The sequence below is a fragment of the Solea solea genome, chromosome 20, assembly GCF_958295425.1.
Source record: "Solea solea chromosome 20, fSolSol10.1, whole genome shotgun sequence".
NCBI lineage: Eukaryota > Metazoa > Chordata > Actinopteri > Pleuronectiformes > Soleidae > Solea > Solea solea.
The window spans coordinates 8,404,395-8,432,243 of record NC_081153.1 but is presented as its reverse complement, the minus strand read 5'-3'; the positions used below and the strand labels follow the sequence as shown (position 1 = coordinate 8,432,243).

The 27,849-nt window shown below is 40.0% G+C and overlaps 2 protein-coding genes across 3 annotated transcripts; both read right to left on the bottom strand.

The window, feature by feature from the left end:
* Nucleotides 1-36: 36 nt before the first annotated feature.
* Nucleotides 37-12,280, bottom strand: LOC131447310 (probable ATP-dependent RNA helicase ddx6). 2 transcript variants are annotated; one of them, XM_058619015.1, is made up of 14 exons: nt 12,115-12,280; nt 10,605-10,749; nt 9,633-9,872; nt 9,440-9,544; nt 8,752-8,881; nt 8,382-8,528; nt 7,447-7,541; nt 7,232-7,354; nt 6,034-6,162; nt 5,786-5,902; nt 5,181-5,244; nt 5,001-5,102; nt 3,751-3,993; nt 37-3,670 (listed from the first exon to the last, which is right to left on the bottom strand). In XM_058619015.1, the coding sequence occupies exons 3-13, from the start codon at nt 9,855-9,857 to the stop codon at nt 3,779-3,781; spliced, it is 1,452 nt and encodes a 483-aa protein (XP_058474998.1). In that variant the 5' UTR covers nt 9,858-9,872; nt 10,605-10,749; nt 12,115-12,280; the 3' UTR covers nt 37-3,670; nt 3,751-3,778. The 2 variants fall into 2 exon arrangements, with proteins under 2 accessions (XP_058474998.1, XP_058474997.1); XM_058619014.1 differs by having other exon boundaries at nt 9,633-10,749.
* A 1,297-nt stretch (nt 12,281-13,577) lies between these two features.
* Nucleotides 13,578-27,638, bottom strand: lipea (lipase, hormone-sensitive a). The gene is made up of 12 exons (XM_058618971.1): nt 27,550-27,638; nt 26,196-26,262; nt 24,209-24,447; nt 22,541-22,825; nt 19,579-19,669; nt 18,448-18,593; nt 18,162-18,347; nt 17,576-17,728; nt 17,331-17,475; nt 16,470-16,697; nt 15,219-15,610; nt 13,578-14,462 (listed from the first exon to the last, which is right to left on the bottom strand). The coding sequence occupies exons 2-12, from the start codon at nt 26,197-26,199 to the stop codon at nt 14,220-14,222; spliced, it is 2,112 nt and encodes a 703-aa protein (XP_058474954.1). The 5' UTR covers nt 26,200-26,262; nt 27,550-27,638; the 3' UTR covers nt 13,578-14,219.
* Nucleotides 27,639-27,849: the final 211 nt, after the last annotated feature.

Below are 27,849 nucleotides of genomic sequence, written 5' to 3'. Positions count from 1 at the left end.
TAAAATGGCAGAATAATAAAGCAACAGTAGATGATGTAGGTTTCTGATCAATTTATTGAACTGTATTGCCCCAGCAAGTATTTCCATGTTACAACAGTATTAGACAGAAGTTCACACATTTTCATTTTCATATGGAAAACCTTTTTTTTTGCAGAAACATCCGATTCATGTGTTGAGTCCATGAAGAAAAAATAATTCCCATAGCAGAGTCTGGTTCTAGTTTGTTGTATTTTGACATGGTACCAAAAACTACAAACAAGACAAGGGAAATTAGAACTTAAGTTTTTTTTCAAAATAAAGCTGAATTTTTTAAAAAAAAGCAAGGGATGAAATGGAACCAATTCTTTTCATGCCAATAGTTCATCTGTCCCTGTTGTAGATAAATACTGCTGTAATTCTGAGCTACGTTCAAAACAAAACATTTCAGAGCCAATTCCTAGTCCAAGTCGACAGTAGGTAAATTCTCAGCTTACTTTAACGAATCTGCCGAGTTTTGTCGAATAAATTTGGCCCAAATCGCCGCCTTGAAGCGCGGGTGAGTTCACATTAGTGCAGCACGTTTATTATACATCCAATTTAATTCAATTACGCACAGAAACTGGGAACGTTAGCGGGGCGGACTCACCCGTTAAAGCGATGTTGATTTTTTTTAACCAAATGAGAATTTTACAAAGGCCGAAGCAGAGAAGCCAAATTTTTTTCTTTTACCTTTTATTTACCCAAACCCTTTAACCTTTTCCCCCATGATTTAAATTTTTAATTAAATTTTTATACTTCTTTTCTGACAAATATCCTTCCCACCCCACGTCGGCACTACAGACTTGACAAGTCTGAGTGCACGCACGCGCACACACACACACACACACACACACAAACGGACAAAAAAATAAAAATCGCTCATTCATAACAGCTCATCGCACTCTCCTTTGTTACCACGGACAAAATGACGTCAACTTCACACAAAATGTTTCTGTTTTTTGATGTTTTTGGTGACTTAAATCACTTTAAGTTGTTGTGAAGCGTTTATTTTTAGTGGTGAAGCGTCTTTGGACAATTCCAGATTGCAGTCAACAAAAGTATAATAAGACCAAAATGAAATTAGACGGAATCTAGGACAATTTCCACTGGATTTCCACATTGTCTAATTACCGTTTGGTCACAAAGGAGAGTTAGATAAAAGGATGTCAGGGGTGTGATCAGAAACACAAAAACATTGACAAGAAGAGTGAAACATTTCCACCTAGAAATGAAACTCATGTCTACAGAGTAGGGCTGCAGAGATTATTTGATTGCTAAATCAATCTATTTTCATAATCGATTAATGCAGGTTTGAGTGAGTTTTTTAATTATTAAAACAAGTTCCCTGATTTTTTAGCTTTTTAAATGTAAATATTTTTCAGATTCATTTTGGTTTATGCCCAAAACATTTGAGGTTATGGAAAGACAGGTCAACCTTTTTCAATTTCCTGACATTTTACAGCCAAAACAAGTACTCAATTAAATGGAGAAAATGGGCGATTATGAGAATAGTTAGTTGCAGCCCTACTACAGAGTTAAACTTCTGGAAGAAGGAACGAAGAAAACACAGATCTGACAAAAAGTAAACACACGCACTGATGTTTAGGCCACAAACAGACACACACTTTCATCATTAATTCACTGTCACACAAACAAGCATCCACTTCTAGACACGAGTCCAGACGTCGATTTGAACTAAAGCTGAACATAAACGCAACGATTCTGACAAAAATAGTTACATACGCAACACACACACTCATCCACACACCTAAAACACCCTCACACACACGCGCTCACTTTTTTGGTTTTGCTTCAGTGTAAATCCTGAAAATCTATTTCAAAATAGGGGGAAACAAAATAAATTCTACCTCCTCCACCCATGAAGCAAAGTATTTTTTTTTCCTTTTTTCTTATATAGGTATATATTTTTTTGAACAGCTGTAAACGACTAGTGTAAACAATGAATCATTTACCTTTCTGTCCATTTCCTCAGAAATGATTCGTATAACACCTCGTATAAAGGGGGGATCGAGCTGCTGCTGAAAACAAATCACAGCACATGGAACAGGATCACAGTGCTTTCCAGAAAACCCTCGCCTGTACATGAACAGATCCGTCTCTCTGGCACTTAAAACACAAAGCATGTGTGTAAACTTTGGAGCAGAAAACGTATAGTTTTTTTTAATCTTTTGCCTTAAGTACTGGAGAGAAGAGGAAAAATTCACTGTGTCGGCTTCTGCAAAAACAAAACCTCCCAGTGCTGAAGCCTCACAGAGCCAAAACTAAATAAAAAATAAAAATCTTAAAAAGCAAAATAAATTCCTTTGTTTTTGTCTGACACTCTGTAAGGGTAGGACAGAAAGAAAAAAAGTCAAAGCTGCCTGTTCAAAGATGCTACAATTTTGCTTTCAATAACAGAGCCCACTCCTTAAAATAAGAGAATTCTCACATTTTTGCTGGGGGGGGGGGATAAATAAAAATACAACCAAAAATAATATTGCTGCTGCCGCATTAGCTTTAATATAACTTGTAACCCAATGGAATGCGAATCTAGTCAATGAAACCTTTTCTGGCGCAGCAGCAGCAGAAAATTAGCAAAAACAAGGTCAAAAATGTGTCAGAGCTTTGCCTCAAAACATACATTCACCAACTTCCATTTATGCCGGGATGGGGGGGGGGCTTTAAAACGAACCTCAGAAGTTAGATTTTTAAACCTTAGATTTTCACTAAAACAAATTAAAACATACAATTGTTTTGCACCAAACTTTTTTTTTTTAATACTACCACAGGAATCTTAACGACTCAAACTCTGCTTTTTTTAGAGCTTAGAAAAGGCAGGATTTGCCATCAGAGGCGTTTTGAACAAAATCGTCTTCCAGCGACAGCGGCCCCAAGGATTTGTCATGTGATTTAGTTTTAAATGTAATAATTCAATGTAATAAACTTCCCACGCTGTGTTTGTTTGCATGTTAACATCCGTGAAATCAGTGTGAGGGCTTGTCAAGTCGTTTATTAATCGTCGTGAAAAGGGAAAAAACAGTCACGCAGTATTTAAATAAAGCTGCCCTTTTTTATTGCAACGTTCACATTAAAAAATAAACATTCAGTAAAGTTTGAGTCGTGTTAATGCACACGCATACACTTCTCTGCGTGAGAATTTAGGTGGGTGAGTGTTATCTTTTTCCCCCTTTTTGCATAACGCGATGTTAAAATAATAATATTTTTTAGTTCACCTCATTTGTGCTCGCGCTCAGCTGTGTGACGAGGAAACAGCAGACGATGAAGGGACGAGTGAACGTGGGAGTGAGTTAAGGCACTTAAGTGACAACAGCAGTGTGAGTGGACAGAGCGACGGCCGGTGGAGACGCACCGTTGTTATTGTTTCATAACAGTTGGTTCAAAGCGGCTCTGATGTTTGTCTGCGCGGCCGCCAAGTGATAAGATTCCCGTCTCAAACACGAGTTTGGTGCAAAACAAACATTACTAGAAAAGAAAAAAGAAAACGGCAGCTTTCTGAGGAAAAACTTCAAAATAAAAGCAGCCTTTACATCCATGCGTCAGGCTCTGAAAACGCAGGAGAAACTGAGGAGGCGCCTGAAGACTGTGCACAAGCGCCGACGTCTGTGCAAAAGCCCAATGTGTCCGAAAAGTCCTGAAGGGAAGAAAAACGTTCGATTTAGAAGACGCTGTTTTTTCCTGCAGTGAAAAAATGATTTGAAAATGATCTCTGACCTTGTGTTTTTTTTATTTTTGTTTCTTTTTAGGTGCTGTCCTGTTGGTTTCCTGATTTTTCCTCCACCTCCTCCACGTCACAGTCGCCGCTGCCCGAGTGATACTCAGCCACGTAGAGGCTCTTGTCGATGCTGCTGGGAATGGGCTTGATGTCGGTGACCAGCTGCTCCTCGATGGTCTTCAGGTTGAAGCGATCTTCTGATGTGATCAGGTTGATGGCCAAGCCCAGGTGACCAAACCTCCCTAAGAGCCAAGGAAAATGGTCAACAAAACACAGTTTTAGTTATTCAAGTTCAGATTCTATGCTGTGGAAACGTCTAATTATTGTCAAGGTGAAAGGCAGGATGGACATCTCTGTTTTAGGTCAGCTTATTCTCTAATAGGTCTGAGTGTATTTTTAAAAACAAGCTTTCTGATTTTTTTTTTTATTTTTAAATGTGATTATCTGGTTTCTCCAGTCCATATAACAAAAAAAATACTAAAACTTAATCATTTTGGTTTGTGGACAAAGCAATACATTTGAGAACATTGTTACTTCCAGATTTGGTAAACACTGATCAACATTTTATGGACCAAACACATACTTGAAACGGCCGCTGTATGTGACTGTATCAGACTGAGTCTGTGCTCCGGTCATGGAGGGACGTGATTAGGACGTGTCAGAATGGTCAGTTTTGAGCTCCATTTGACCTTTTCTTAAAAATGTGTGTTTGTACGTCGGTGAAATAAGTTCGCTGACTAAATACGGCGACCGCTGGCCGCAGTCTGATGCGAAGTGGTGCGAACACACGGACACACGTTTGCTGACTTTATCCAGCACATTAGCTTCATATATAAAATCCTCTGAGCCTGGAAGTTTGTGTAAATCACTGTGCTCCACTGTGCAGCCACGAACAGCACACTTGTCCCTCCGCGTTCACATAATACCGCTCTTCCTCCCTCGCCTGCACTCTCACAGGGTGGAGCTAAGGTGGAGCTCTCGAAGTAAACTTACTGGTGGGGCGTTAACATTCGCGGTGAAATGTGCATGCTGCCGTCATAAGCGCAGGGAATTCAACATCGCGTGTTTTATCGCCTATACTTACACTAAGGGGGACCACGAAAATATGACGGAGTATTCTTTTTCCACACTTTGGTGACTGGTAGGGCCTCCAGAGTCCCAAATATAAGTATTAAAATGGTTAAAAAGTTGATTTTGCATAATATGTCCCCTTTAACTTTGACAGCGTTGAAGATTAAAAACTACACACCTGATCTTCCAATACGATGAAGGTAAGTCTCGGCGTTCTTCGGGAAGTCGAAGTTGATGACGACGTTGACGGCCTGGATGTCTATACCTCTGGTGAAGAGATCTGCACGAACAAACGCGCGTCATTAGCGCATTAAAACGTTAAGTAGGTTAATGTAGCGGTGTACGAAGAGAGACTCACCTGTGCAGACGAGGTTTCTGCACAGTCCATTTCTGAAGTCATGGAACACACGGTTTCTGTATTCCTGCACGGACGAGACACACAAAGCTCTGAAGGAACATTTAAACCATGCACTGAACAATAATTAGGGCTGCTATTATGATAATGAATTAATCAAGTGTAATTAATCAAACAAATTCAGATTTTTTTACCTCTTAAATGTGAATATTTTCTTGTTTATTTGCTCCATATAACAATATAATTTCCAGGTTTGGGAAACAACAGATTTATTTTGTGCTTTTCTAGTTTTGATGACCACTTCATGGGTTGTGTTTACTTGGATTACTCATCTGAATAAACAAATAACCTAGCGACTAAGTCACAGTTACGGCAAAGGTTGGTGTGAATGCTGCTTAGTGACTTTAGAAAATTACAAATAAATGAATAAAAAGGGCTTCCTTTCACTTAATCAAACCAGATTTCATTCAACTTTGCTGTTTGCTGAGAGTACTCTTTTTTCCAGGTACAAGCAAAGGAACATGAAATGAGAGGAATACACATTCAGCAACATAATACAACCAATAAAAAAGTACAATAACAGAGGCTTAATGTCAGTTGTGTCTCACCTGCATCATCTTGGCATGGATGTAGAAGCAGGAGTAGCCGAGCTGAGTGATCTTCTTGGCCAACAGCTCCACCCGCTGAGTGGAGTTACAGAAGATGATGGACTGGTTGATCTGAAGCTGTGGGTGCAGGAAACAAAGACATCGTCATGAATCACACTCCACCCACCTTTTCACCTTTAAGTCAGGGTTTCTGTGCTGTGCAATGTTATTATGAGAGAAATCTGCATAGTTTGTCATTTGTGATTTACCCTGGAGAAGAGAGTGTTGAGGCAGTGGACTTTCTGCCTCTCAGTGACATAGGCGTAGAACTGAGTAATGCCCTTCAGCGTCAGCTCCTCCATCAGGTTTATCTCGTAGGGTTTCTGAAGGTGCTTGGCCTACAACAAAAGTCAGTCATTTAAATTTAAAAAAAAAAAAGTACAAGCCATACATTTTAGAATGTCTGAGATCATTACAACTGTGGAAAAAAAGACTGAAAACTATTTCTCTTCAGGATTTTTATAGTTGTGTCTAAACATTTTCCTTTAACGATGTACAGGTGCCATAGTTATAACTCCACCTCAAACAACGTAACCGTTCACTCGTAACGGTCTTCAATTCCAGAAATGCTCAGACACACATTATTTTAAATTCCTAAAGATAAGGGAATGAAGTAGAGAAGAGCAGCAGACTGTGAGGCTGCAGTACCACTAATACATAGAAAGAGGGAGACAGAGCAGGACAGTATCTAAACCAGCTTTGTGTTTGGTACACCAGGGGTCAGCAAGTTTAGCCTTTTTGTTTTTTCCTTCTTCTAATCTAAACTTCTTCTACCAAATCTTGTACAAAATTACTAATTTAGTAAATGTATTGTTTCAAATTTGCCACCAACTGTTTGTGTCTTAAAATGTCTTCAGTCGGAGAAAAAATAAAAAAAACTGTTGAGTGTGCTGCCTTAAGCTAACAATAGTCACCTGGTGATAATGTGGACTGAAACAATTACTGAAACTATATTTTCCCTTTTTCACACTGTTAATAATTATTGTGCATCATTACTGCTTCATTGAGTAAAGTATATCGTTAAAATGTCAGTTCTCAACATGCTTGTTAAACAAATTATTTACATTACCATTCTGTACAAACAGAGACTTTTGCGGACTTTGGTCCCCACTAAAGCATACAGGTCAGTATGTGTGCGTTTCACTCACTTTAAAATCTACTATTTCACGTGGATTAAAGAAGTGTGAAAGTCTAAAAATTTCCTCCGACACTAAAAAGATTGTAAAAATGGCAGAGCTTCTCCACACATTCAAACTCTGTTATGATTAGCGGATGTGGGTGGAAACGTTTATATAACAGACAAACACAGATCTGGGCACAGCATGAGAACAGCTTGGTCAGCAGTCAAGAGTAGAGCGGTGCCAAGTGGCCTCGAGCCCGGACAATGAGCCAACGACAACGACTCACCATGAACTTCTGTACGCTGATGGGGAAGGTTGCAGAGTAGAGCAGGATCTGCCTGTTCTTGGCCAGAAAGCTAATGATATCCTCGATGAGCACCACAAAGTCCTGAGACAGCAGCTTATCCGCCTGAGGAGACACAGTTTGACATGAAGGACACACTGGCAGAGACACTACACAGGCATGATTTATGTAATTTCCCGTTTGAATTAAATGTTTACCTCATCCATCACCATCATCTGGACTCTGTCCACCTTTGCCACTCCCTTCTTTATCAAGTCCAGGATCCTGCCCGGGGTAGCGATGACCACATGCACTGATGCAGGAGACAGAAAACTGCTACTGAGCACCACAGGATCAGTTTTATGATTTCAATTCCAAAACTACTATTTCAAAGAATTAGATTATGGACAAAATCAGAAGATAAGTTCTTTTTACAGTTTAAAAAAAAAAAAAAAAAAAGCTATTTCAAAGCTAGATAAACTTCATACCTGGATTTCAAGTGTGTCATGTTTCATTTGATTTGGGTCAAAATACAGATTATTAATTCTTTAAAAAATCTTTCTTCATTTAAATGTAGTTAAACTCAAGACAAATGGTCAAATCTACAGGTGAAAGTAATGATTATTTTTTCATAATCAATCTGTTTAATCAATTTTCATCACAGTTGTTTGGTCCTTAAAAGTGTCAGAAAATCATCAAACTAATTAATTTAATGATCAAAATAGATGGCGATTGACTTTGTAATCAATTAATAATCGCAGACCTAGCAGGATCATATGTTAATTTCTTTTAAGAGTGAGAAAAGTAGATGAGTAAAACCGGCAAATATTACTTCATATACATTGCAGACTCCTGAAACTAATTTTGGTAACTCATTTAAGGTTTTTAAGTGGGGAGACATTTGTTTAAAGATGGCAAACTATCTAATTGTGACACAAAACAAGAACAAATTTATTCATAAGGTCCAATAAGTTACAGCCATGTCTGTAAATCCTAATATTAATTTGATTTCGTGAACAAATAATTTCCAAGAGATTTCATGCATGCAATTTAAAACATATACATGAATCTTTGGGGAACAAATTCAACACATTTTTGGAGGCACCCAGAAATGAATCACCGTTATACATATTTGTGTTTGTGAGGTTCTTACCAGTCTCGTCCAGGCGCATGATGTCATCCCGCAGGTTGGTGCCCCCGGTGGTGGCCATGACTTTGACTCCTCCGAGGTGTTTGCTGATCTGGATGCAGATCTGACTCACCTGCAGGGCCAGCTCACGAGTGGGCACCATGACCATGGCTGAGGATTCACAGTGTAACAAAGTACAGGTAAGGAAATTGCAGTTTTGCCAAAAATGAGAAGATTTATTATAACATTTTATACCTTCTTATATATGTTTTTTTTTCTTCACATGTATATTTTTGTTTTTATCTCATGTTTGTTCTATTTCTTATATTTAAGAGTTGTAAGAGATCTCAATAGTCAAAGTACATCCGCCTATAACCTATAGACAGAGCCTCACCCTGTATGTGGTCCTTTTTCAGGTCTATTCTCTCCAGCAGCGGGATAAGATAGGCTCCACTTTTTCCCGTTCCATTTTTAGCACGGGCCAGTATATCCCGTCCAGACAGGGCGATGGGAATGCTCTCCTCCTGCAACACAAGACTCTCATAAATAAAATGCAACTCTCTCATATAACCATTTTTACAGACATGCACTAAGGGTTAAAGTCCAGAGATTTTGGATCAGACAAGAGCAGGAGAATCTCCTGAGGAACCTGGTGCCAGGCTTGATCGTACCAGGTATGACTCACTGTGAATCCTCTAGGGCTTCTCCTGCCATTTTCTCACACGAGTTCACTCGCGCATTAGAAGTTGGTGAGATAATCTCTAGTGACATACAAGCTTCTTGCACAATCTCTACTCTAACCATACAAATCAGAGGTGGTACTTGGTGATTCTGGCACACAAACACACAGCAAGATGACATTTTTCATCAGTTACCCATCCTACTGCTCCCCATTTCCCTCCAGTCTCAGATTTTCAAAACTGGCAGTTGCGTTCATTTCATGAAATGAACGCAACTGCCAGTTTTGAAAATTCAACATATGAATTTATTGTGAAAATAGTTAGTTGCAGCCCTAGAAGCTAATTTCCCCCAAAAGTTGCATTCAAATTTGTTGATGTACTAAATATATCGGGTTAATTTACCTGAATAGGTGATGGTTTCTCCCAGCCCATCTCAAAGATGCCCATCAGAAGTTCTCGTTTGAGACAGTAATCTTCAAATTCATTCCCCTTAGTGGACGTCACATCCTACAGTGGATACAGAAAGTTCAGAATTAAAGCAGAAAATGACTTTAAACCAGCGTGTCTTTAGAAACGACCATCAGGTTTGACTCACTGAGGTTTTGACCCTGGTATCTTTAGGAGGGAGCTTCAGGCTCTGTTTCCAATCATCTCCAAACTTGATGCCTCCTCCATCTTTCTGGGGTAAACCCAAAGCTTTTCCTTGAGTCATAGGTGCTGGCTGGACTGAAGCGGGTTTGGTCTGTCCTCTGAGCTGGCCATTCTGCTTGTTCAGTCCCATCACGACTGTGCCAACGCTTTCTGTTCTGGCCGTTGCCATTTTTTCCGTGATGTCCTATTGTTTTTTTGTTTTTTCAAAAGTTATTAGATTTTTGCCTCTTAGGTTTTTCTTTTAAAAATTATCTTCAAAAGTAAAAAAAAAAGTTTAATAAAGCATTAACAAAACAATATTCTATGTTCTTTTCTTTCGTTTTTTTGAAAGTCCAAAGCTTTTACAACAGAAGTCAACTTAATAGTATTTACATATACACATGTACGTGCACTTCAGTCCCCTTCAAACAGAGTGACTGACGTACGAGAACATCGAAGGAGAAAAAAAAAAGAAGTTTTCACACAAAAGCTCTTCAAAATGAAGAGAAATTTGCATTCATATACTTGCTCACGATATAGAAAAATTATATGTGAACAAGTATCAAAAGCGATTAAAGTCCTTAAATAGAACAACTAAGGCAATCTGAACTTGGGGAATTAGCTTCTTCAATATAATCTTAGTTCAATTGGTAAACGTTTGTTTCTTAATGGGACAATGTTTCCCGTTTCCACTTTTGAGTCCATCAGAGATGCTCAATATTCCCTGTCGTTGAAAAAACGGATGTCCAACTTTGTACAAGTCTCTGCCCCCAAAAATAGTCAAAAATCATAGAGTCTGTAATGCTCTGCGTTTATATCCACTGTGTGAGTTGACGTCGCGCCACATGTGAAAACAAAAAAAACCCTGAAAATACAAATCACTGAAGGGGTTTTTGTTTCTAGTCCAAAGCCAAAAAAAAAAAAAATAGCTCTTCACCCCCGTTGAGTCGTCGCTGTGTGTTTCCTTACTGCTCCAAATGTTCGACCCTCTCTCCCTCGACACCACACACCTTCAGGGTCGGATTGTGAAGTGTGCAAGTTTGACCGCGATCAACTCCCTGCTGCCTCCTTAGACTTTTCACCTGAAATAAAATCAGAGAAAAATTATTTAACAAAAGGAGCATAAACAGCTGAAGCATCACCAAGTCACTATCTGTTGATTTTTCTTTGGGTCTGTAAGAAATGTTACAACTGTACCTTCTAGGGCTGCGACAGTTAGTCAATTCATTGATTATTAGGGTAATAATTTTACTTCAATAAATCAATGAATTGACTAATTGTCGCCGACCCAAAGAAAAAATCAACAGATAATGACTAAAATTAAGATAATTTTAATCAGTAAAATTATTACTCTTTTTATAAAACAGTATATTCTGTTAATAAAAAAAAAGAGCAGAAAAGACATGCCAACTATTTGGATAATTGGTCTGTGTGTTTTCATTTAAATATAAAAACAAATTCTGATTTTTCAGCTTCTTGAAACAAATATATTCTGGTTTATTTGCTTGTTATGACAGAAATAATTTAAACAGAATTATTTTAATTGTGGACAAATCAAGAAAATTGAGAACATCATTTCTGGGTTTGGTAAACATTCAACATATTCTGAACGGAAAAACAAATCAATTAATCATTTACTTGGGACTACCAATTAATTGGCAGATAAAGTTAGTCCAATTCACACCAATATCATGATTAGACTAACTGGCCACTATATTAGGTACACCTGTTTAACTGTTTGTTTAGGCAGGTATTTAATCAAACCAACTAAGGGTCAGAATAGGGAAGAAAATTATATTTACTTTATTTTTGGGAACAAATAATCTACTAGAAATTTCATGCATAATCTCTTTTATGTTTAAGCGAAAAAAGAAAATACACAATTAGACGACAGGAATCTGCGAAGAATGGTCGGACTAATTAAAAATCTATTGAAAATCAACAGTAAATCAATTACGCACTTAATTAGGTCTTGTGTACCTAATAAAGTGGTCGTTGAGTCTGTATCCACTGTGCGGGTGTCTCTGTTCGCTTCTCTGTAGAGGTTCCTTGTATTAAAACACTAGACCATGTTCTTTTAATCAAAATAGCTACATTTTGTAGTGACTTTACACAACATAAGCCACTTCAAATCTACACTACAGCTCAGACAGATACAGCTGTAAGCTAGGTAGCAAATAAATCATTTAAACGGTTGTATTTGTCTTTTGGACATTTTAAATTTACAAGACAATACTCTTTTTACAGAAATGTTTAAATTACGAAATTGTTCGCTGTCGCTGCTGTTACGTGGCGTGTGGTTTTATCGCTAACGCAGTGCTCTGTAGCACGATTGGCAAGATGAACTAGCCTCGAGGCTAAATTAGCACAAACGTCAGCTAGCCTGCTCACAACAACTTTGGTGTTTTTAGCGGAAACTGGACGATTCCGAGTCGCCGCAGACTTACCTTTGTTTATCTGCTATTTTACATGAGTTATCCGGTCCGCTGCTGATCGGCTGCTTTCTCTACAAGTCGCTTTAATTACCAAGTTTTATTTGACATAAATCGCTTCTATTGTGTTTCCTCTGCCTTTCAATCAACATGGTCGCCTTCTTCTTCTTCGTCTTCTCTTTCTCGCCCTGTTTCTCCTGTTTATCAACACGTAAGGATCCGTTACGCTGCTGCACCCTGCCGGTAGATATGACTACTGCTCCAAGAGGATATTTTCAAAATAAAATAAAATAAACAAAACAAAACAAAACAAAACAAAACAAAACAAAACAAAACAAAACTAAATGAAAAAAATAAAACTAAATAAATGCAGTGAAATAAAACAAAATTAAGTCAAATTATGTGGGAAACTGGGCTGACTTGACAGAAGTTTGCACTGTTAGAGTGCTGTCTACATTAACAATAAGCATGTGACTATGATACCAATCACATGAAACAGGAAATTAACTTGGTATCTTTTATTCAAACAAACAAAAATTACAGAATTGAGACTTATTGTGATATATGAAAATAACACTGTTTGCATTTCTAAATATCTTCTATGCTTCTGTTTTTACCATTATGGAAACATTTGAGGATGTCTTATAAACTTCAAAGTCTAGGTGATGTGGCTTTTTGTAATCAGATGAGCAATTGGAGGCTGTTTTCATAAACTAAGTGCAACTGGTACATAAAAGCAACAAGACAAAACCACTGAGGAAATGCAGGCTATTTAAAAGTGTAGTAAAATTTTAAATCAATACATTATTGCTAAAACAGACCCTAACTAAAGTCTCCCCCTAAAGGGCCAGTGCAACCCATAAAATGTACATTTTAATACAATAGTGATTGCAGCTCCCACTGGGTATAATTTGCCAAATATTATGTGAAATCACAATATTTTGGAATGGTTGTTTGTCTCTATGTGTGTGTGGCCCTGCGATGGACTGGCGAACTGTCCAGGGTGTACCACGCCTATCGCCTGATGTAGCTGAGATTGGCACAGCCCCCCCCCGTGACCCTCTAGTGGAGGATAACACGGTAGATGATGATGATGATGATGATAATATTTTGAGAAAGAAAGTAGGTCAGGGGTGCAATCACATTTTGACAAGCGCAGAAGGGGGTTTATGGATTGAATTTGCCCTTTAAGGAGGTAAAGAGCAATGAATAGAACCAAGCGATTTTGAGGAAAATACCTTTAGGCCACAAGGTGTGTTCCAAACCTGCCTCTAAACAAACACTGTTTGTTCATTCCGGTTTTTATTTGATTTTTTTATTTTCTACATTTGTATTAAGCAAATTAACCACACACCAACAGGTTTCTTTGAGAAAAATGTGCGTTTGTTTGCTGTGTTATATTATACAAAACACAACTAACATGGAGTCATGTGGTTTATCTGAAGGCTACACAGATAACATCAGTACAACAACACCGGTTATGTTTGCATTTCTGATTTAATACAGACTTTAAATAAACTGTGGTACATATTTATCATGAGTAAACATTCATTTACAATATAACGCATCATATCCACACACTGTCGGTGAAAACAGGGTCTTTTTTTTTCATGAGCTGTAAACATGTGACAAACTGAACACAATTCAGTGAATCCAAATTATAAAATAATAACATTAATAATGATAATGCATCAGAAATGTGTTCCCTATACAAGTAAATCTTCATACACGATGGAAATACAGAAATACTTAAAATTAAAAATGACATTATTTTAAAAATTACAACCTCACTGTTTTGTGTTAAGTTTCATTTACTGTGTAAATCTGCATCTTTATCATATCAATCTTAGTAGAAAAATACTTGTAGTAAAAGTAGTAGTAATAATTGTATTATTAGTGGTAGAAAGTTAGTTATTAGTTTTTCTTTTAAACAGAAAATGTTGTGCAGTACAGGTTTCAAGTGCAGAGCCTCAATAAGCTTCTTCCTGTTTGTTTTACAGTGTTCTGGTTCATCCCCATAATCCTCCCTGAACTTTCCTTTAACTTATTGCACAACACTCAACCACACATCACTTTCTCTTCTTCATCCACAAAAATCACACACGTTTTGGTTCTCTTACTTAAGTGACTTTGTTCTTTGGCCATTTGTGAAGAGCAGGCGTCGTTCTTTCTTGCTCAAAAACCTCCCTTATCCGTGCCACGCAGGTTTCCAAGGCAAACTCCGTTTCCTTGGCGATCGGCGACAGGTTGAGAAAGCCGTGGGGCAGGTCCTCCACGACCGTCAAACTCACAGGCTGACCCATGTCTTGCAGCTTCTTGGCAAACGTCACAGAGTCGTCCAGCAAGGCGTCCAAAGCAGAGGCCTGAGGAGACAGAGGGGAACCAGGGGATATTGTGAATCTGTAAATCTGTCCGTCTGTTAATCACATAACTATCCAACAGTTTGCTTGACAGGCTTGGCAGGATACTTTCTAAGGCATGGGTCTTCAACTGGTGGAGACCCAATCGATTTCATGTGGCCCTCCAAACAATATCAAGTTGTAATGAGTCATTTCTATATGTTTTTATTTTTAAATTAATAGATTAATTTTGGATTATAAATATGTTTTTTTTATTGTTGCATATTAAAACAAGCACTTATATTACTTGACTGGCCCCCGACTGACCAGACGAGACAGTCAGTGGCCCACAGGTCATTTGAGTTTGAGACCCCTGTTCTAAGGGCACCAGTGTGCACTGACATTGTTTTGGATAAGAAATGCAAAAGATATCTGTTGAAATGTGACAGACACACAACCATCCACACTCTCAGCTCTTCTTCCTCTATCCACCAACCATGGATTATGCTTAAATTATTTTCTCAATGAATTCATTACTTGTTTGGTCTTTTAAAAGTTAGAAAATGTTGATCAGCATTCACCAAACCTGGAAATTATGACAAAAATGATTGTTATATGGAGCAAAGGAACCAGAAAAATACTCACATTAAAGAAAATGAAAAAATGAAAAAAACACTCAGATTATCAGAATAGTTTGAGAATCGATTAATTGTTGCAGCCCTAGCACAAATTAAGCCTAAAACACAGATTAAGTAAATAAACTGTCTCTCGCTCTCTTACCACGATGTGCACAGGCGGGAGACCTCGCAGCAGGTTGTTTGGAGCCAGCACCGGTGACACAAACGGGTTCCTGATGATGGGAGAGGAGGTCGGGCGGATAAAGGCCAGACACTCAGAGCGTAAGGGCTCAAAGCCTTGTGGGTAATCGACATGACACACAGCGTTTGGCTCGGAGGTTTGAGTCAATGTCCTCCTGGTTTCGCTGCTCTGCTGCCGTCTCTGCAGTGACGACATGGAGAGCGCTCCACCTGAGGTCAGCATGGGGTCCAGAAAGGACTGGATCCAGTTGGAGGCTCCCTGGGTGAGATCGCTGAGCAGCACGGCCGTGTCTCTGCTCAAAGAGCTCAGACTGTTGTTTGTCACTGAAGGCTGCACCACGTTTGATTCTGCACCTGGGACGGAAACACGAGGCGAGGTCAGGAAAGAAACAACAACACTGCAACAACATCACTTGTGTCCTAACAGTTTCAACCACCAAATGTAAATTATAAAAAAAATGTAGGTTTCAAATTCTGTAAAATTCAGTAACATTCCCTGGTCTGAGACAGTGGGAGTGTGTCCACTGGAGGAACTGAACTCACACTTACACACAAATGCACACTTGTATGCTCAAAGTAACAAACAAACAGATTTTAGTCACTAAACATAAGGCTCATCTAATCAAATCTATTCCTGTTTTAGTCCAAGATATCTGAAGAGTATGTCCCTGCCATTAGACAGCCTGGTCCAACTGAAAGATACCGTTTGAGTCACATTCTAAACAGCTAATTTCCCCACACCATAGAGAAAATCAGTGTTGTTGATCCACTGCTGTTTCCATCGTCTAAGTTAAATGTGTTATTTTGTGACTTCAGTGATTGAAATTCTTTGTTCAGATTTACTTTACAGTCATACAAACTAACCAAAATGAGGAAGAAGTAGACCAGCAGCTCCCATATATCTCTGAGAGCTAAAATTGCTGATTTTTTTCAATGGAATTTGGTGCAGGACAAAATTAAGTTTCAAAGCTTAAAAAAGGCTGTCTAAAGCAGCAAACACTTAAGTTAAACTATGGGTTAATACAAAGGCTGTATTGGTTTGTTTCTGCCTAACAGCTGGTTGTTATTCATTTACATATTTCTTTTCCTCCCACATGACCTTGTTTATATACAAATCATTTTTGATATGATCCGTTTTCTGTTGCAAGGGCGCCAGATGTGCTCCTGTGTTAAATGAGGCATGACACACACACACACTTCCACACCCACATACCTGCATAGGCATTGAGACACTTTGCAAGAACACCTAGAGGCAACAGCGGGTCAATGAGCGTGAGCAGTCGGGAGGGCGAGGCATCAGTGGTGAGTAAGATGGCAGGGTAGGCAGCCATGATGCCATCAGGGACTCGAACGCCCATGGAAATGGCCTTCATGGACACAGTGATACAGAGGTTTCCTCCAGCGCTGTCACCTGCCAGACAAACCCGCTCTGCTGTGGAGCCTAAGAGACACACACACACACACACACACACACACTAATGACAAAGTCAAACACAGTGAAGAACAAAGACTGTTTAAAACGCTGTTTGGCAGACATTTTAATTCTGCTGCCCTGTTTGTGTCACTTCGATAAATCTAATCAAACCATTTCAAACAATAAAGCCAAGACACACACAGTTGCTGGCATCAGGGAAGCAACAACTGGACTTTAGTGCAGGAAGCAAGCAGCCACACACATTTCCGTTTTCAGATTGAAAATGCTGTCTAACGACAAGGTAAAGCTACTGACCACACAAATAGCAACTGTCCTGATTCGATCTTTTCTTTAAAAAGTTTTCCGAAAACACAGAGAAATGTCTTCATACACACAAAAGCACAAAGTATATGTGATGCTGTAATGCTGCTACAGAAATTCACCAAAACTGGAAAAGAAAAAGTGAAAAACCCGAAATCAGAGAAAACAAAGCAAGAACATGACTTTTTCTAAACAATCTTTTTCTTTTTTAAAAAGTAACATGAAATGTGTTCAAACACACAAAACCCCTCAAAATGACTCTAAACAGTGTAATACACATGTTGGGCCTGTGTGTGCTGTGTTTATTACTATGTGATGTAGTGTGAGTGCTCCTCTTACCCAGCAGGTGGCAGTTGTTCAGGGCCCAACAGTAGGCGTAGAAACACTCCTCCAGTGCTCGGGGAAAAGGCGCCTCAGGCGACAGAGAGTAGTCGACGGAGAGGACGGGGACGTTCAACTCCTTGGACCAGTTACGAAGATAACTCTAAGAGAGAGACAGACACGACGACAAAAGCTGTATGATGAAGAGAAAACCAGCAGCTTCCCATAGCAGCGCTTCCTTCAAGCCGCTTCCTGTGCTGTACCTCATGTGATTTGGACGTCTGAGCGACAAAACCTCCTCCGTGGAAGTGGATGAGCAGCCATGGAGAGCGGGGCTGCTTCTGTACCCAGGGCATATGAGTGACGGAGAGGGGAGGAGGGACAGATCTGGACAAGGCCAGTAGCTCTTCACTGTCCTGTCAAGTCAACACATAAACAACAACAAAGCCACTTAAAAATTTAGAGAAATCATTTTTCCTGAAGATAATCTGCCCACTGCTTCCAATTCTAGGAAGGTTCCTAGTAGTACCAAAAGATAATAATTCAAATTAAAAAATTCAACCAGTGGCTTCCTCAGTTCTCTTATATTTAAAAACATTCTGTGGTTGTTTCACCCTTTTTCTTCTTCTTTTCATCTTTCATCACTGCTTAAATTATATAAACCTTTGCAGTGTCAGGTTTTAAAAGATGTATATACATATATGTGTACATATAAGTTCACATATATAACAGAATATATATATATATAATATATAACAGAACTTGTTTTGATGTTTTTATTTATTTGCACTTTAAAGGAGGAGGTTGTTGGTTTCCCCCCTCTCCTCTTTCAGAGCTGTAGCTCCTTACATGTCCTTCTCGAAGCTCATAGGAGATCAGACGCATGTGCACCGGTCCAGGGCCCCAGAGAGCGACAGGAGGGGACACAGTGGTTGTCAGACTTGGATCTGAGGCCAGAGGAAGGTGTAAAGTCTCAGGAGGTACAGTCATGGTGAAGTTCAGCTGAACTGGGTTCGAAGTTATTCTGCTGAAGCCCTGGACAGAAAAACAAACACAGGAGAATGAGAAGTGACAACAGTGAGGAGGCACTTTGTGTAATGACGGCATGGGAGGCAGAGTATTTGACCGTGCCTACTGTTATAAGGCCGGACTCTGTGAGGTTCCAGAAGGACTTCCAGAACGGCAGATCCAGATTCTGGGTAATGCGTTCAAACTCAATTCCTCGCAACTCTGGATCAATGACGTACTTCCCTGATGTGAGGAGAGAAAGTGCTGCCACACCTGGAGAGAAGGAAGATTATTATATTATTATTTTAAAGAGGATCAGTCAGTCAGTCATCATCTACCGCTTTATCCTCTGCCAGAGGGTCGCGGGGGGTGCTGTGCCAATCTCAGCTACATCGGGCGATAGGCGGGGTACACCCTGGACAGTTCGCCAGTCCATCGCAGGGCCACACACAGATAGAGACAAACAACCATTCGCTCTCACACTCACTCCTATGGTCAATTTGGAGTGTCCAATTTACCTATCCCCACACTGCATGTTTTTGGACTGTGGGAGGAAGCCGGAGAACCCGGAGAGAACCCACGCACACACGGGGAGAACATGCAAACTCAATGCAGAAAGGCCCTTGTTCCAACCGGGGCTCGAACCCGGGTCTTCTCGCTGCAAGGCGAGAGTGCTAACCACTACACCCATTTTAAAGAGGATCATATCTGAAAATCTAAGGTATAAGCTCCTGTTGAAACCATATGTGTGTCTGAATTCAGAGTTTGCAGCCTTCCTGGAATTAGGAAAAGTCCACCTATTGCTCCTAATTCTAGGAAGAGAATTAGGAGCAATGGGTGTTGGGGTATATTGTATTGAGAACCCAACACCCACTCGGGAACTGGGGTGACATCAACATTGAGTTAACCACGTTCCATTTGAGTAGAGAAGAAGACGGATAGAAATATAAATGCTGTCACCGTTTTATCTTGGGTCTGTAGTTTGTCCTTATGTCTTTAGTCTGTCTTATGTCCTCACATGTTGTCTTAGTGTTGTTTGTCTTATTATGTCAGTTGTGTGTTGTTCAGTTATCGTTTGATTATTAATTTAAACAACATTTTGCACAAATGTCACTTTTATTTGAAAGTGATAGTTGCTCTACTCTCTCAACCCTCACCCAACACTTTTTGACAGCTTCTGTACTTTTAAAAGCTGCAGACTTTAAACTGAGACACAACAGTTGACATCAAAAGCTCAGAAAGAGAGACAGAGACTCACCAAACCCGGACTGCTGTTTACCAAATGTCTCTCCATAGGAAACCATGCTGATGACAACACTCTGTAGGAATGGACGCAGAGAAGGAGAATACTGCGGGAAGACAAATATAGCAAGTATGTTATATACAATCCAAAAAATCTTGAAACTTGCTACCTGATCATTTGAAACCGGCTGCAAACGTCACAATTTTCAGAAGGAAATCCTGCTAGCAATGTGTTGTTTATTGTGCCATTTTATACTTAGATAATAATAACAATAATAACAGATTTTATTTGTATTGCACTTCACATTCGAACAACAAATCTCAAAGTGCTATAGACTAAAAACAAGATAATAAAAGAAATAAAAAAATTTAGCTGTATGCTTTTCTAAAAAGGTAGGTTTTGAGTTCTTTTTTAAAAGCATCCTCCGTCTGTGGAGCCCTGAGGTGGTCAGGAAGGGCATTCCACAGACGGGGAGCGGCAGCTTCTTAAGCTCTGTCCCCCATGGTCTTGAGCCGTGTCCTGGGTGCGAGCAGACGGTGCTGTTGGCCTGACCGAGTCCTGGCTGACGTGTGTGGTGTGAGGAGGTCAGTGAGGTAAGTGGGGGCATCACCATGCAGACAGTGGTGGGTGTGCAGGAGGACCTTGTACTCAATGCGGGCGGAGATGGGGAGCCAGTGAAGGGAGTGGAGGATGGGGGTGATGTGCTTGTACTTCTGCACCCTCATCAGGACCCTGGCAGTGCTGTTCTGAACATACTGGAGCTTTTGGAGGCTCCTGCCAGGGATCCCGATGAGGAGTGCGTTACAGTAATCCAACCTGGAGGAGACAAAGGCATGGACGAGCTTCTCTGCAGCTGGAAGGGAGAGGAAGAGGTGGAGTTTGGAGATGTGAAAGGTGAAAGAAGGAGGTTTTGCAGATGTGGGTGACATGATTGTCGAAGGAGAGGTGGGGGTCAAACTTGACCCCAAGGTTGGTAACGGAGGGAGAGGGGAATGTTGTGGCCAAAAAGTGAAACTGAGGTTATGGGGGAAGACCGGCGTTGTTGAGGAGTACCGGTTTGGATGGCTTCTATTTTTGAGCCATTCAGCTGCAGGAAGTTTTGACTCATCCATGCGTTTATCTCCTCCAGGCAGGAGCTGACACTCTGCTACAGTGGCAGAGGGTTGTGTGTCGTCAGCATAGCAGTGGAAATGAATTCCATGCCTGCTGAAGACACACCCGAGGGGAAGCATGTAGATGGGGAAGAGGGTTGGACCGAGCACAGAGCCCTGGGGGACCCCACAGGTGACAGTGTGGGGGCGAGATTTAGCATCCACCAGGACCACGTGCTCTGCACTGTCAGTGAGATAGGAGCGGAACCAGTGAAGGGCAGTGTCAGAGAGGCTGATGAAGTGCTGGAGACGATGGAGGAGGATGTTGTGGTCAATGGTGTCGACCGCAGCAGAGAGGTCGAGAAGAATGAGGAGGGATGTGGAACCGGAGTCAGAGGACATCAGCAGATCACTGGTGACTCTGATGAGAGCTGTTTCTGTGCTGTGGGAAGGGCGGAAACCGGATTGGAATTTTTCATAGAGGTAATTTGATTTGAGATGGTTGTGAAGCTGGATGGAAACAACTTTTTCTAGGATTTTGGAAATTAATGGGAGATTTGAAATCTGTAATTTGACAGAGGGATTGGGTCTAAGGTTGGTTTTTTGAGTAGAGGTCTTATCAAAGCTGTTTTGAGGGAGGAAGGAACGCTGTTTGGAGAGAAAGATTAATGATTTTTGTTATGAGATGGGTAATGGAATGGTTGTGTGTTTTGAGGAGAAGGGAGGGGATCAAGGGAGCAGGTGGATGGTTTGGATCTGCGGATGATCTTTTCGACCTCCTGCTGTGTTGTGGGGATGAAATGTGAGAAATGTGTGCTGAAAATTGCTGGGATGTCTTGAATGGGACTATGTGTTTGTAAGATAGATGAGCGGATATTGTCAATTTTGGAGGTGAAAAATTTAAGGAACTTGTTGCAGTTACTGTCTGTATGAGTGTAGTATGGAGTGATCTGAGGTTTGAGAATGTGATTTACTGTAGAGAAGAGCTGCTTGGAGTTACCTGGGTTATTGTTGATGATTGTGGAATAGTGTTCTGACCTGGACACGGAAAGGGCTTAAGCGTAAGATCTTTGATGTTCCCGGTAGGCCAACTTATGCACCGTCAGGCCGGATGTTTTGCTGGCTCGCTTCAGGACGTGGCCTGACCATTTCATTTGCCTCAGCTCCTTTGTGTACCATGGGGCAGTCTGTTTTTTCAAAGGTGCATGAGAGTCCAGGATGGAGTGTTATTGTAAAAATCCACAAGGTTGGAGACTGAGGAGGATGTATGTGGGAGAAGAAGCTGGAGATGATGACTGAAAGAGGGGGAATGTTACCCGATGTTATTTAGGTTCCTGAAAGTTATTGTACAGTTTGGGTTTGTGTAGGGAGATGGTAGGGGGAGTTTCGTGTTGACTGCCTGATGGTCAGACACACCAGTGTCATATACATGGAGCTCAGTGACTGTGAGGGAGCTGGTGATAACTAGGTCCAGGGTATGGCCTTTATTGTGGGTGGAGACATTGACATGTTGGGTGAGGTTGAGGCAGATTACTTGCATATGACGACCATCTATCTCTGTCAATTCTTCTCATAAAAGGTACCACTACGGACCTCCTTTTATGACACTACTAAGTGTTTCGCATCTAGAAACACTATGGTGCAGGCATTGGACAACTGATAGCAGTGCTGTCTACGTTATTGTATCTGCCTATACCATAAACCATAAAATAAACCATAAATAAATGAATATACCAAGTATTAAGTCTGTCTTAAGGCACCCTTAGTAAGTCATCCCCCAAGTTTGAAGCCTGTCAAACAAAACTGCTGGACATTGATGAGACAGACAAACGTTCCTCTCTCCTCTATATCTAACAAGCATTTATTATTTAGTGTCACTGTCTCACCTGAAAACCCAGGCAGCGTCCATAGAAACAGGCTTTGTGCATGGAGCTGTACTCCTGCACAAACCTGTGGCTCAGGTCTCCGTTGTTTGGGGACAACAACTGACCGTGATGGTTGTCGTTGATCAGCTGCTTGGCGAGGTGAAGCAAGGCACGCAGCTGGCAGAGGGCGCTAGCATATGCCTCCATCTCAGACACGTTGTGTTCGGCCCTGAAGAAGGCACTGTTGTAGTTAGCAGCAATGTAACGGCCCTTGTGAATGATGTGCACAATACAAGCTTGCAGAACCTGAAAAAGTGAGAAGAAAAGAAAGGACATGACTTCTCAAGTGACATTCAGTCTTTGTAAGGAAACAAATGCTGCACTTTCATCATGGTATAGCACAGTTTTGGAATGGTAAAGCCCAGGCTTAGGTGTGGGCTGTGCCCGTTAGCCTTGTCAGCGAGATATGTAGCATGATGTCATACTGGGTGGTGTATGAGAATAGACTGGGCACTGAAGAGACACTGATCCCAAGGAAGTGACGTTTTTTCTGTTGCCCAATCGGCTGACTGTCGTGGGTGAAGCTGGTCTAGCTCCACTCTGACCATAACGTACCATTTTACTCTGGTACCTTAAATGGAAAGGTTGAGCTGGTTATTTTGGTACTATTACTAGAAACGCAGGGTAAGGGTATGCACTGTTCCACTCAGTTGAAACACGGCTAAATATTAATAATGTAAATAAATAAGAAGAGTCCTTAAGGTCTTAGTCACACAGACAAAGAACACTGAACCTGTACCTTATTTTTCTGTTTTGTCCTCAAAATGTAACAAAGTGTTCAATCACACATTACCCTCCAAAATTACCTTTTAACGCTGTCATACATTTGCCAAATCTGTACGTGCTACTGCTACAGAAATACACCAAAACCGGAGAAGAAGATACTGAGCATGCACATAAGGCATATGCTCTATGTTTTAGTTTTTTTTTTTTTTTTTTTTTTTTAATAAAGCTTTATTTGCATAAGTATAATATTACAAGTTGTTAATGAAGACATTTTCTGAAACAATGACGTGTTTACGAAAAACATTTTCCAATACAACAAAGGAAAAAATTGTTTATGTTTTGTTCCTTCTCCATGTAGATAGGACCTTATCTCAGTGAGATTGAAATGTGGTCTGGTATTAGCCAGGCTACAGAACCACTGGTCATTTCTGACCATTAAAACAGGGTTCCCGCACCTTGGTTGACAATAAATTCAAGGACTTTTTGAGGACTTTCCAGGACCAGTTCCTCAAATTCAAGGACTGAATGTGCTAACACAGCTTTCACAGCAAATCATAAGTGATGCTTCGTCCATGGCGTCCACTTTTACTGATTTGCAGCACACTCTGCATCTTGGACAAGTGATTGTCCTTGTGATCTTGGTCAAATTCAGTCTTTGTCATTTTATTTGGTGAGACAGAGATCTTGGAATTTTCATTTCCCAGACATCACGTCATTTGCTCTTGCTAAACGTTACTCGCTCATTGTTCTGCATGGAATCGCACATCAGCGGCTCGACTGCTAGTACACTGCTAGTAATTATGACTCCATGTTTGTTCTGCATAGGCCACGTCTATTTAGGGCGATATAATACAATCCAGTCCAGCTATCAGTTGATTGAGAAAAAGACATAAGTCGTCATACCTTGACCAGGGTGCGGTACCCATTCCCCGGCGTTTGTGCATCAAAGTCATAGTGGTGGTAAATGGTGGTCAGCATGGCGACCACAGGCTCTAGAGCCCGCCCGTGTCCCTGAATCTGTCTCAGACATGTGACCAGGCGCTCAGCAACAGTGCTGTACGAGTCCCTGCACAGAGCGGAAATGTTGTCTTCGCACACGCACTCCAAGGCTGCGAACACAACCTTGTAATCCATATCTGAGGCTGCAGGGTAAAAAAAAAACAAGAGAAAACATGTAAAAAGCGTGTGTGTTTTCTTTCAGGCTGTTTTATACCTGCCTCTGTAGTTCCTGACACAGCAGGCATGTGATGCATTTCCTGAAAAAAAACATACCATCACCCTAAGTAAACACACAGCAGACTGCGACACAGCTCATTGTGTTGTGCGATTACTCTTATCTGTTTGGTCAAGGGTGAAAATTCCAGAACAGCCTCAGGACAGAAACTTTGAAGCTCTGTTTCTGGTGTGTGCCTTTTACTCATGACAACTAAATTCACATGATGTCATCAAACTGTGCAAATGAAGTAATTGCAACAAATAACAATAATTCAGATGTGGCATAAACTCTGAACACAAACATGGCGTGATTTGTTGCTTTGCTCAAAACACAACAAGCAGCAAATAAATTGTTACATTGATTGAAAATATTGAATACTTGTTTTTCTGTCCAAGGGTCGCAGCCCAATACTGGACCGAGAAAGTTAATTAAATATATATATATAAAAAAGAAAGCGTTTAAATGTTGTGTTCTTTTCATTTCTGTCCGATTATTTGTTTGGTCCATTAAATGTCAGAAAGCGTTGGAAAATGTTGATCAGTGTTTTCTGAACCTTGAAATGATGATGTTCTCAAATGTTAATTTTTTTCCATGAAGCAAAATTATTCAGTTTCAATTATTTAATTGTTATATGGAGCAAGGAATATTCACATTTAAGATGCTGTAAAATCAGAAAGCTTGTTTTAATAATGAAGAAAAAAAACAACCTGCAGTATAAAAAGCAAAACCTTTTATAGAAGACACTCCAACCACTGCAGTTCTTCTATGGACATTTTGTGAAGATACAGGAAACATATCAAGGATGCAGTGTGTACCTCTCTGACATCAGTCTAGGGCTGTAACTAATTATCATTTTCATCCGTTGATTATTTTCTCTAGTAATCAAGTAATTGTTTGGTCCATAAAATGTCAGTAAATGTTGATCATTGTTGTTCAAACCAAGAAAGAAGTTCTCATACTGTACGTCTTGTTTTGTTCAAATATTCACATTTAAGAAATCTGAAAACATTGTTTTAATTCCACACACAATCCACATAATCGATTATCAAAATAGTTGACAATAGGAATCGATTAATCAGGTAACTGTCCTACATCAGTCATACTATTTTACATGAATTATCCTATCACATTTATCTTCAACTGTTGTGCAGTTTGGCTTAACTGGTATTAAACATAGAAAATCTTAAATAGTATGTCGACTCGACAGCAGCTGAAAGTGAAACTCTGACACTGGAGGCTTTATCACAGTCAAGACACGTACTTTTTAGTTTTTGTTTCTATTAGCAGTATCTCAACAGGCCGACATTTGGTTTCTGACAGAGCAGTCAACCAGCCCAGTGACTTCATGTGTTTTATAGGCTTCAACAAGTGATAATGTTCATAATCTTCTTTTATCGTTTAATCAATTATTTGTTTAGAAAAAAAGTGTTTCCCCAAACCTTGAAATTATAATGATGTCAGAATTATTTTTGTTTCAATGATTTCTTTGTTAAATGGAGCAAAGTAAGAAGAACATTTACACATTTAAAAATCTAAAAGTTTTAATTATTAAAAAAAACAATCAAACCAGTGAATCACTAATCAAAATAGATGGCACTTAAGTTAATCGTCTATTAATAATTGATTAATCATTGTAGCCCTAGTCAGCATTAGACATGAAGAGACGCGACTCACCCATCGAGGCCTCAGAATGGTGTGTATGTCTCTGCAGACACGGCAGGAGTCCAGATTAGATGTTAAACTGCAACATATGACAAAATAACAAGCAGAATATTTCTTAATTTTACAGTTTCGTCATAAACTCCAGACAGAATTATCCACACGAAAACTGAAAATCAAGAACAACAGAAATTTTAAGAGGAGTCATAACAGGACCACAGTCTGTAACATGTACTGTAAGAGCATGAAATATTTTAGATTATCGGTTTTCCAATGTTTTTCTTCTTTATTTCTTCTTCTCCATTTCATTGATAAGTTCGAAGTGGTGGTTGACGGCAGTTTACATCAATAATGTTGCATTAACACTCTTTTCCATCTTGTTCTCTGTTAACTAATGGTTATGGTGTGTTAACCGTTAATACGACTTCTTTTACCGTTAATAGCACTTCTTCAATATAAATATTCTTTCTTTCTCCTCTTCCTCACATATACTTCACACACTGGTATAGTAGAATCAGATAAAGATGGAGCGAGAGATAAGGTGACACTTTAATTTATGGTATATACAGTAGAACAGTATTTATTTTCCTCAGAGTACCAACAGAGGAAGCTCATGTACCACTGGTGCTACACATCCCACAGTTTAAGAACCATGATAGATACATCGATTGTAGTGTGATTGAGCAGCCGTTGGCATCCATGACATTGCATTTATGCATTCTTCTGGATTCAGTTATCCTTTACTTCTTCCCATCTTTTCGAGGTCATGATTATTTATTAATTTTTAGTGTTAATTAATTTTCAGACCGTTGGCATCAGTCATTTTGTGTCACTACATTCTCCCCTTAGCTTCTTCGTCCTCCCATCAAAACATTGCGGTTTCCATTATTTTACATTCATTTTTGTATTTCTTTGTCTCGCTCCCGTAGGATTTATTATTGTGCCTCGCTCAATTTAACAAAAAAATGTCTGTATCTAAAAGATTAAAGTGATGGAACGCAAACAGGTAACGTCAACCTGTCACTGTCACACAGTCACTATCACTTTACAGCACATCAGTGTCAGTTTCCGACGTTAGCGCGGCGTTAGCTCGTTACTAGCATGTCCCCATTAAATCCTTATCAACATGCTAAGCGGTGGCTAACCGCGAGCGGCCACGGTGTCAAACTTCACCGGTGACACAAGTTTGAAGACTTTACCGACAAACGCCCTGTTGCTTCCTGTTTTTAAACATCCGTCACAACGGTTTCATGTTCGCCACTAAACCGTGTGCGCCGCGTTAAAACCGCAAACCAGACAGCCGCTACATGTCTACGTCCATATGTTCATGTAAACGGTGTTTTAATCAGGATTTTCAAAACGAACTCACCCGCATCTTCGACTTCCTCTGTTGGTATCTGCCTGTCCGAGTGCCCGCTCCACGTAATGGTGACGTCACTCGTTGGGAGCACGAGACGGTGCGCGCGCCCTGGACAACAGGTTGACAACATGACAGATTGTGTTATGCAATAATGAATAGTATTACTGTATTAAACGACAAAGCATTTATGGTCACATATGGGGCAAATGTCTCAAACAAATCAATGTAATGTGGACCACCACTTAATATAAGTTATAATGAAGTATTTCTGTATTTCATTTTTCAAAATGAAGACTTTTATTTTGAAAT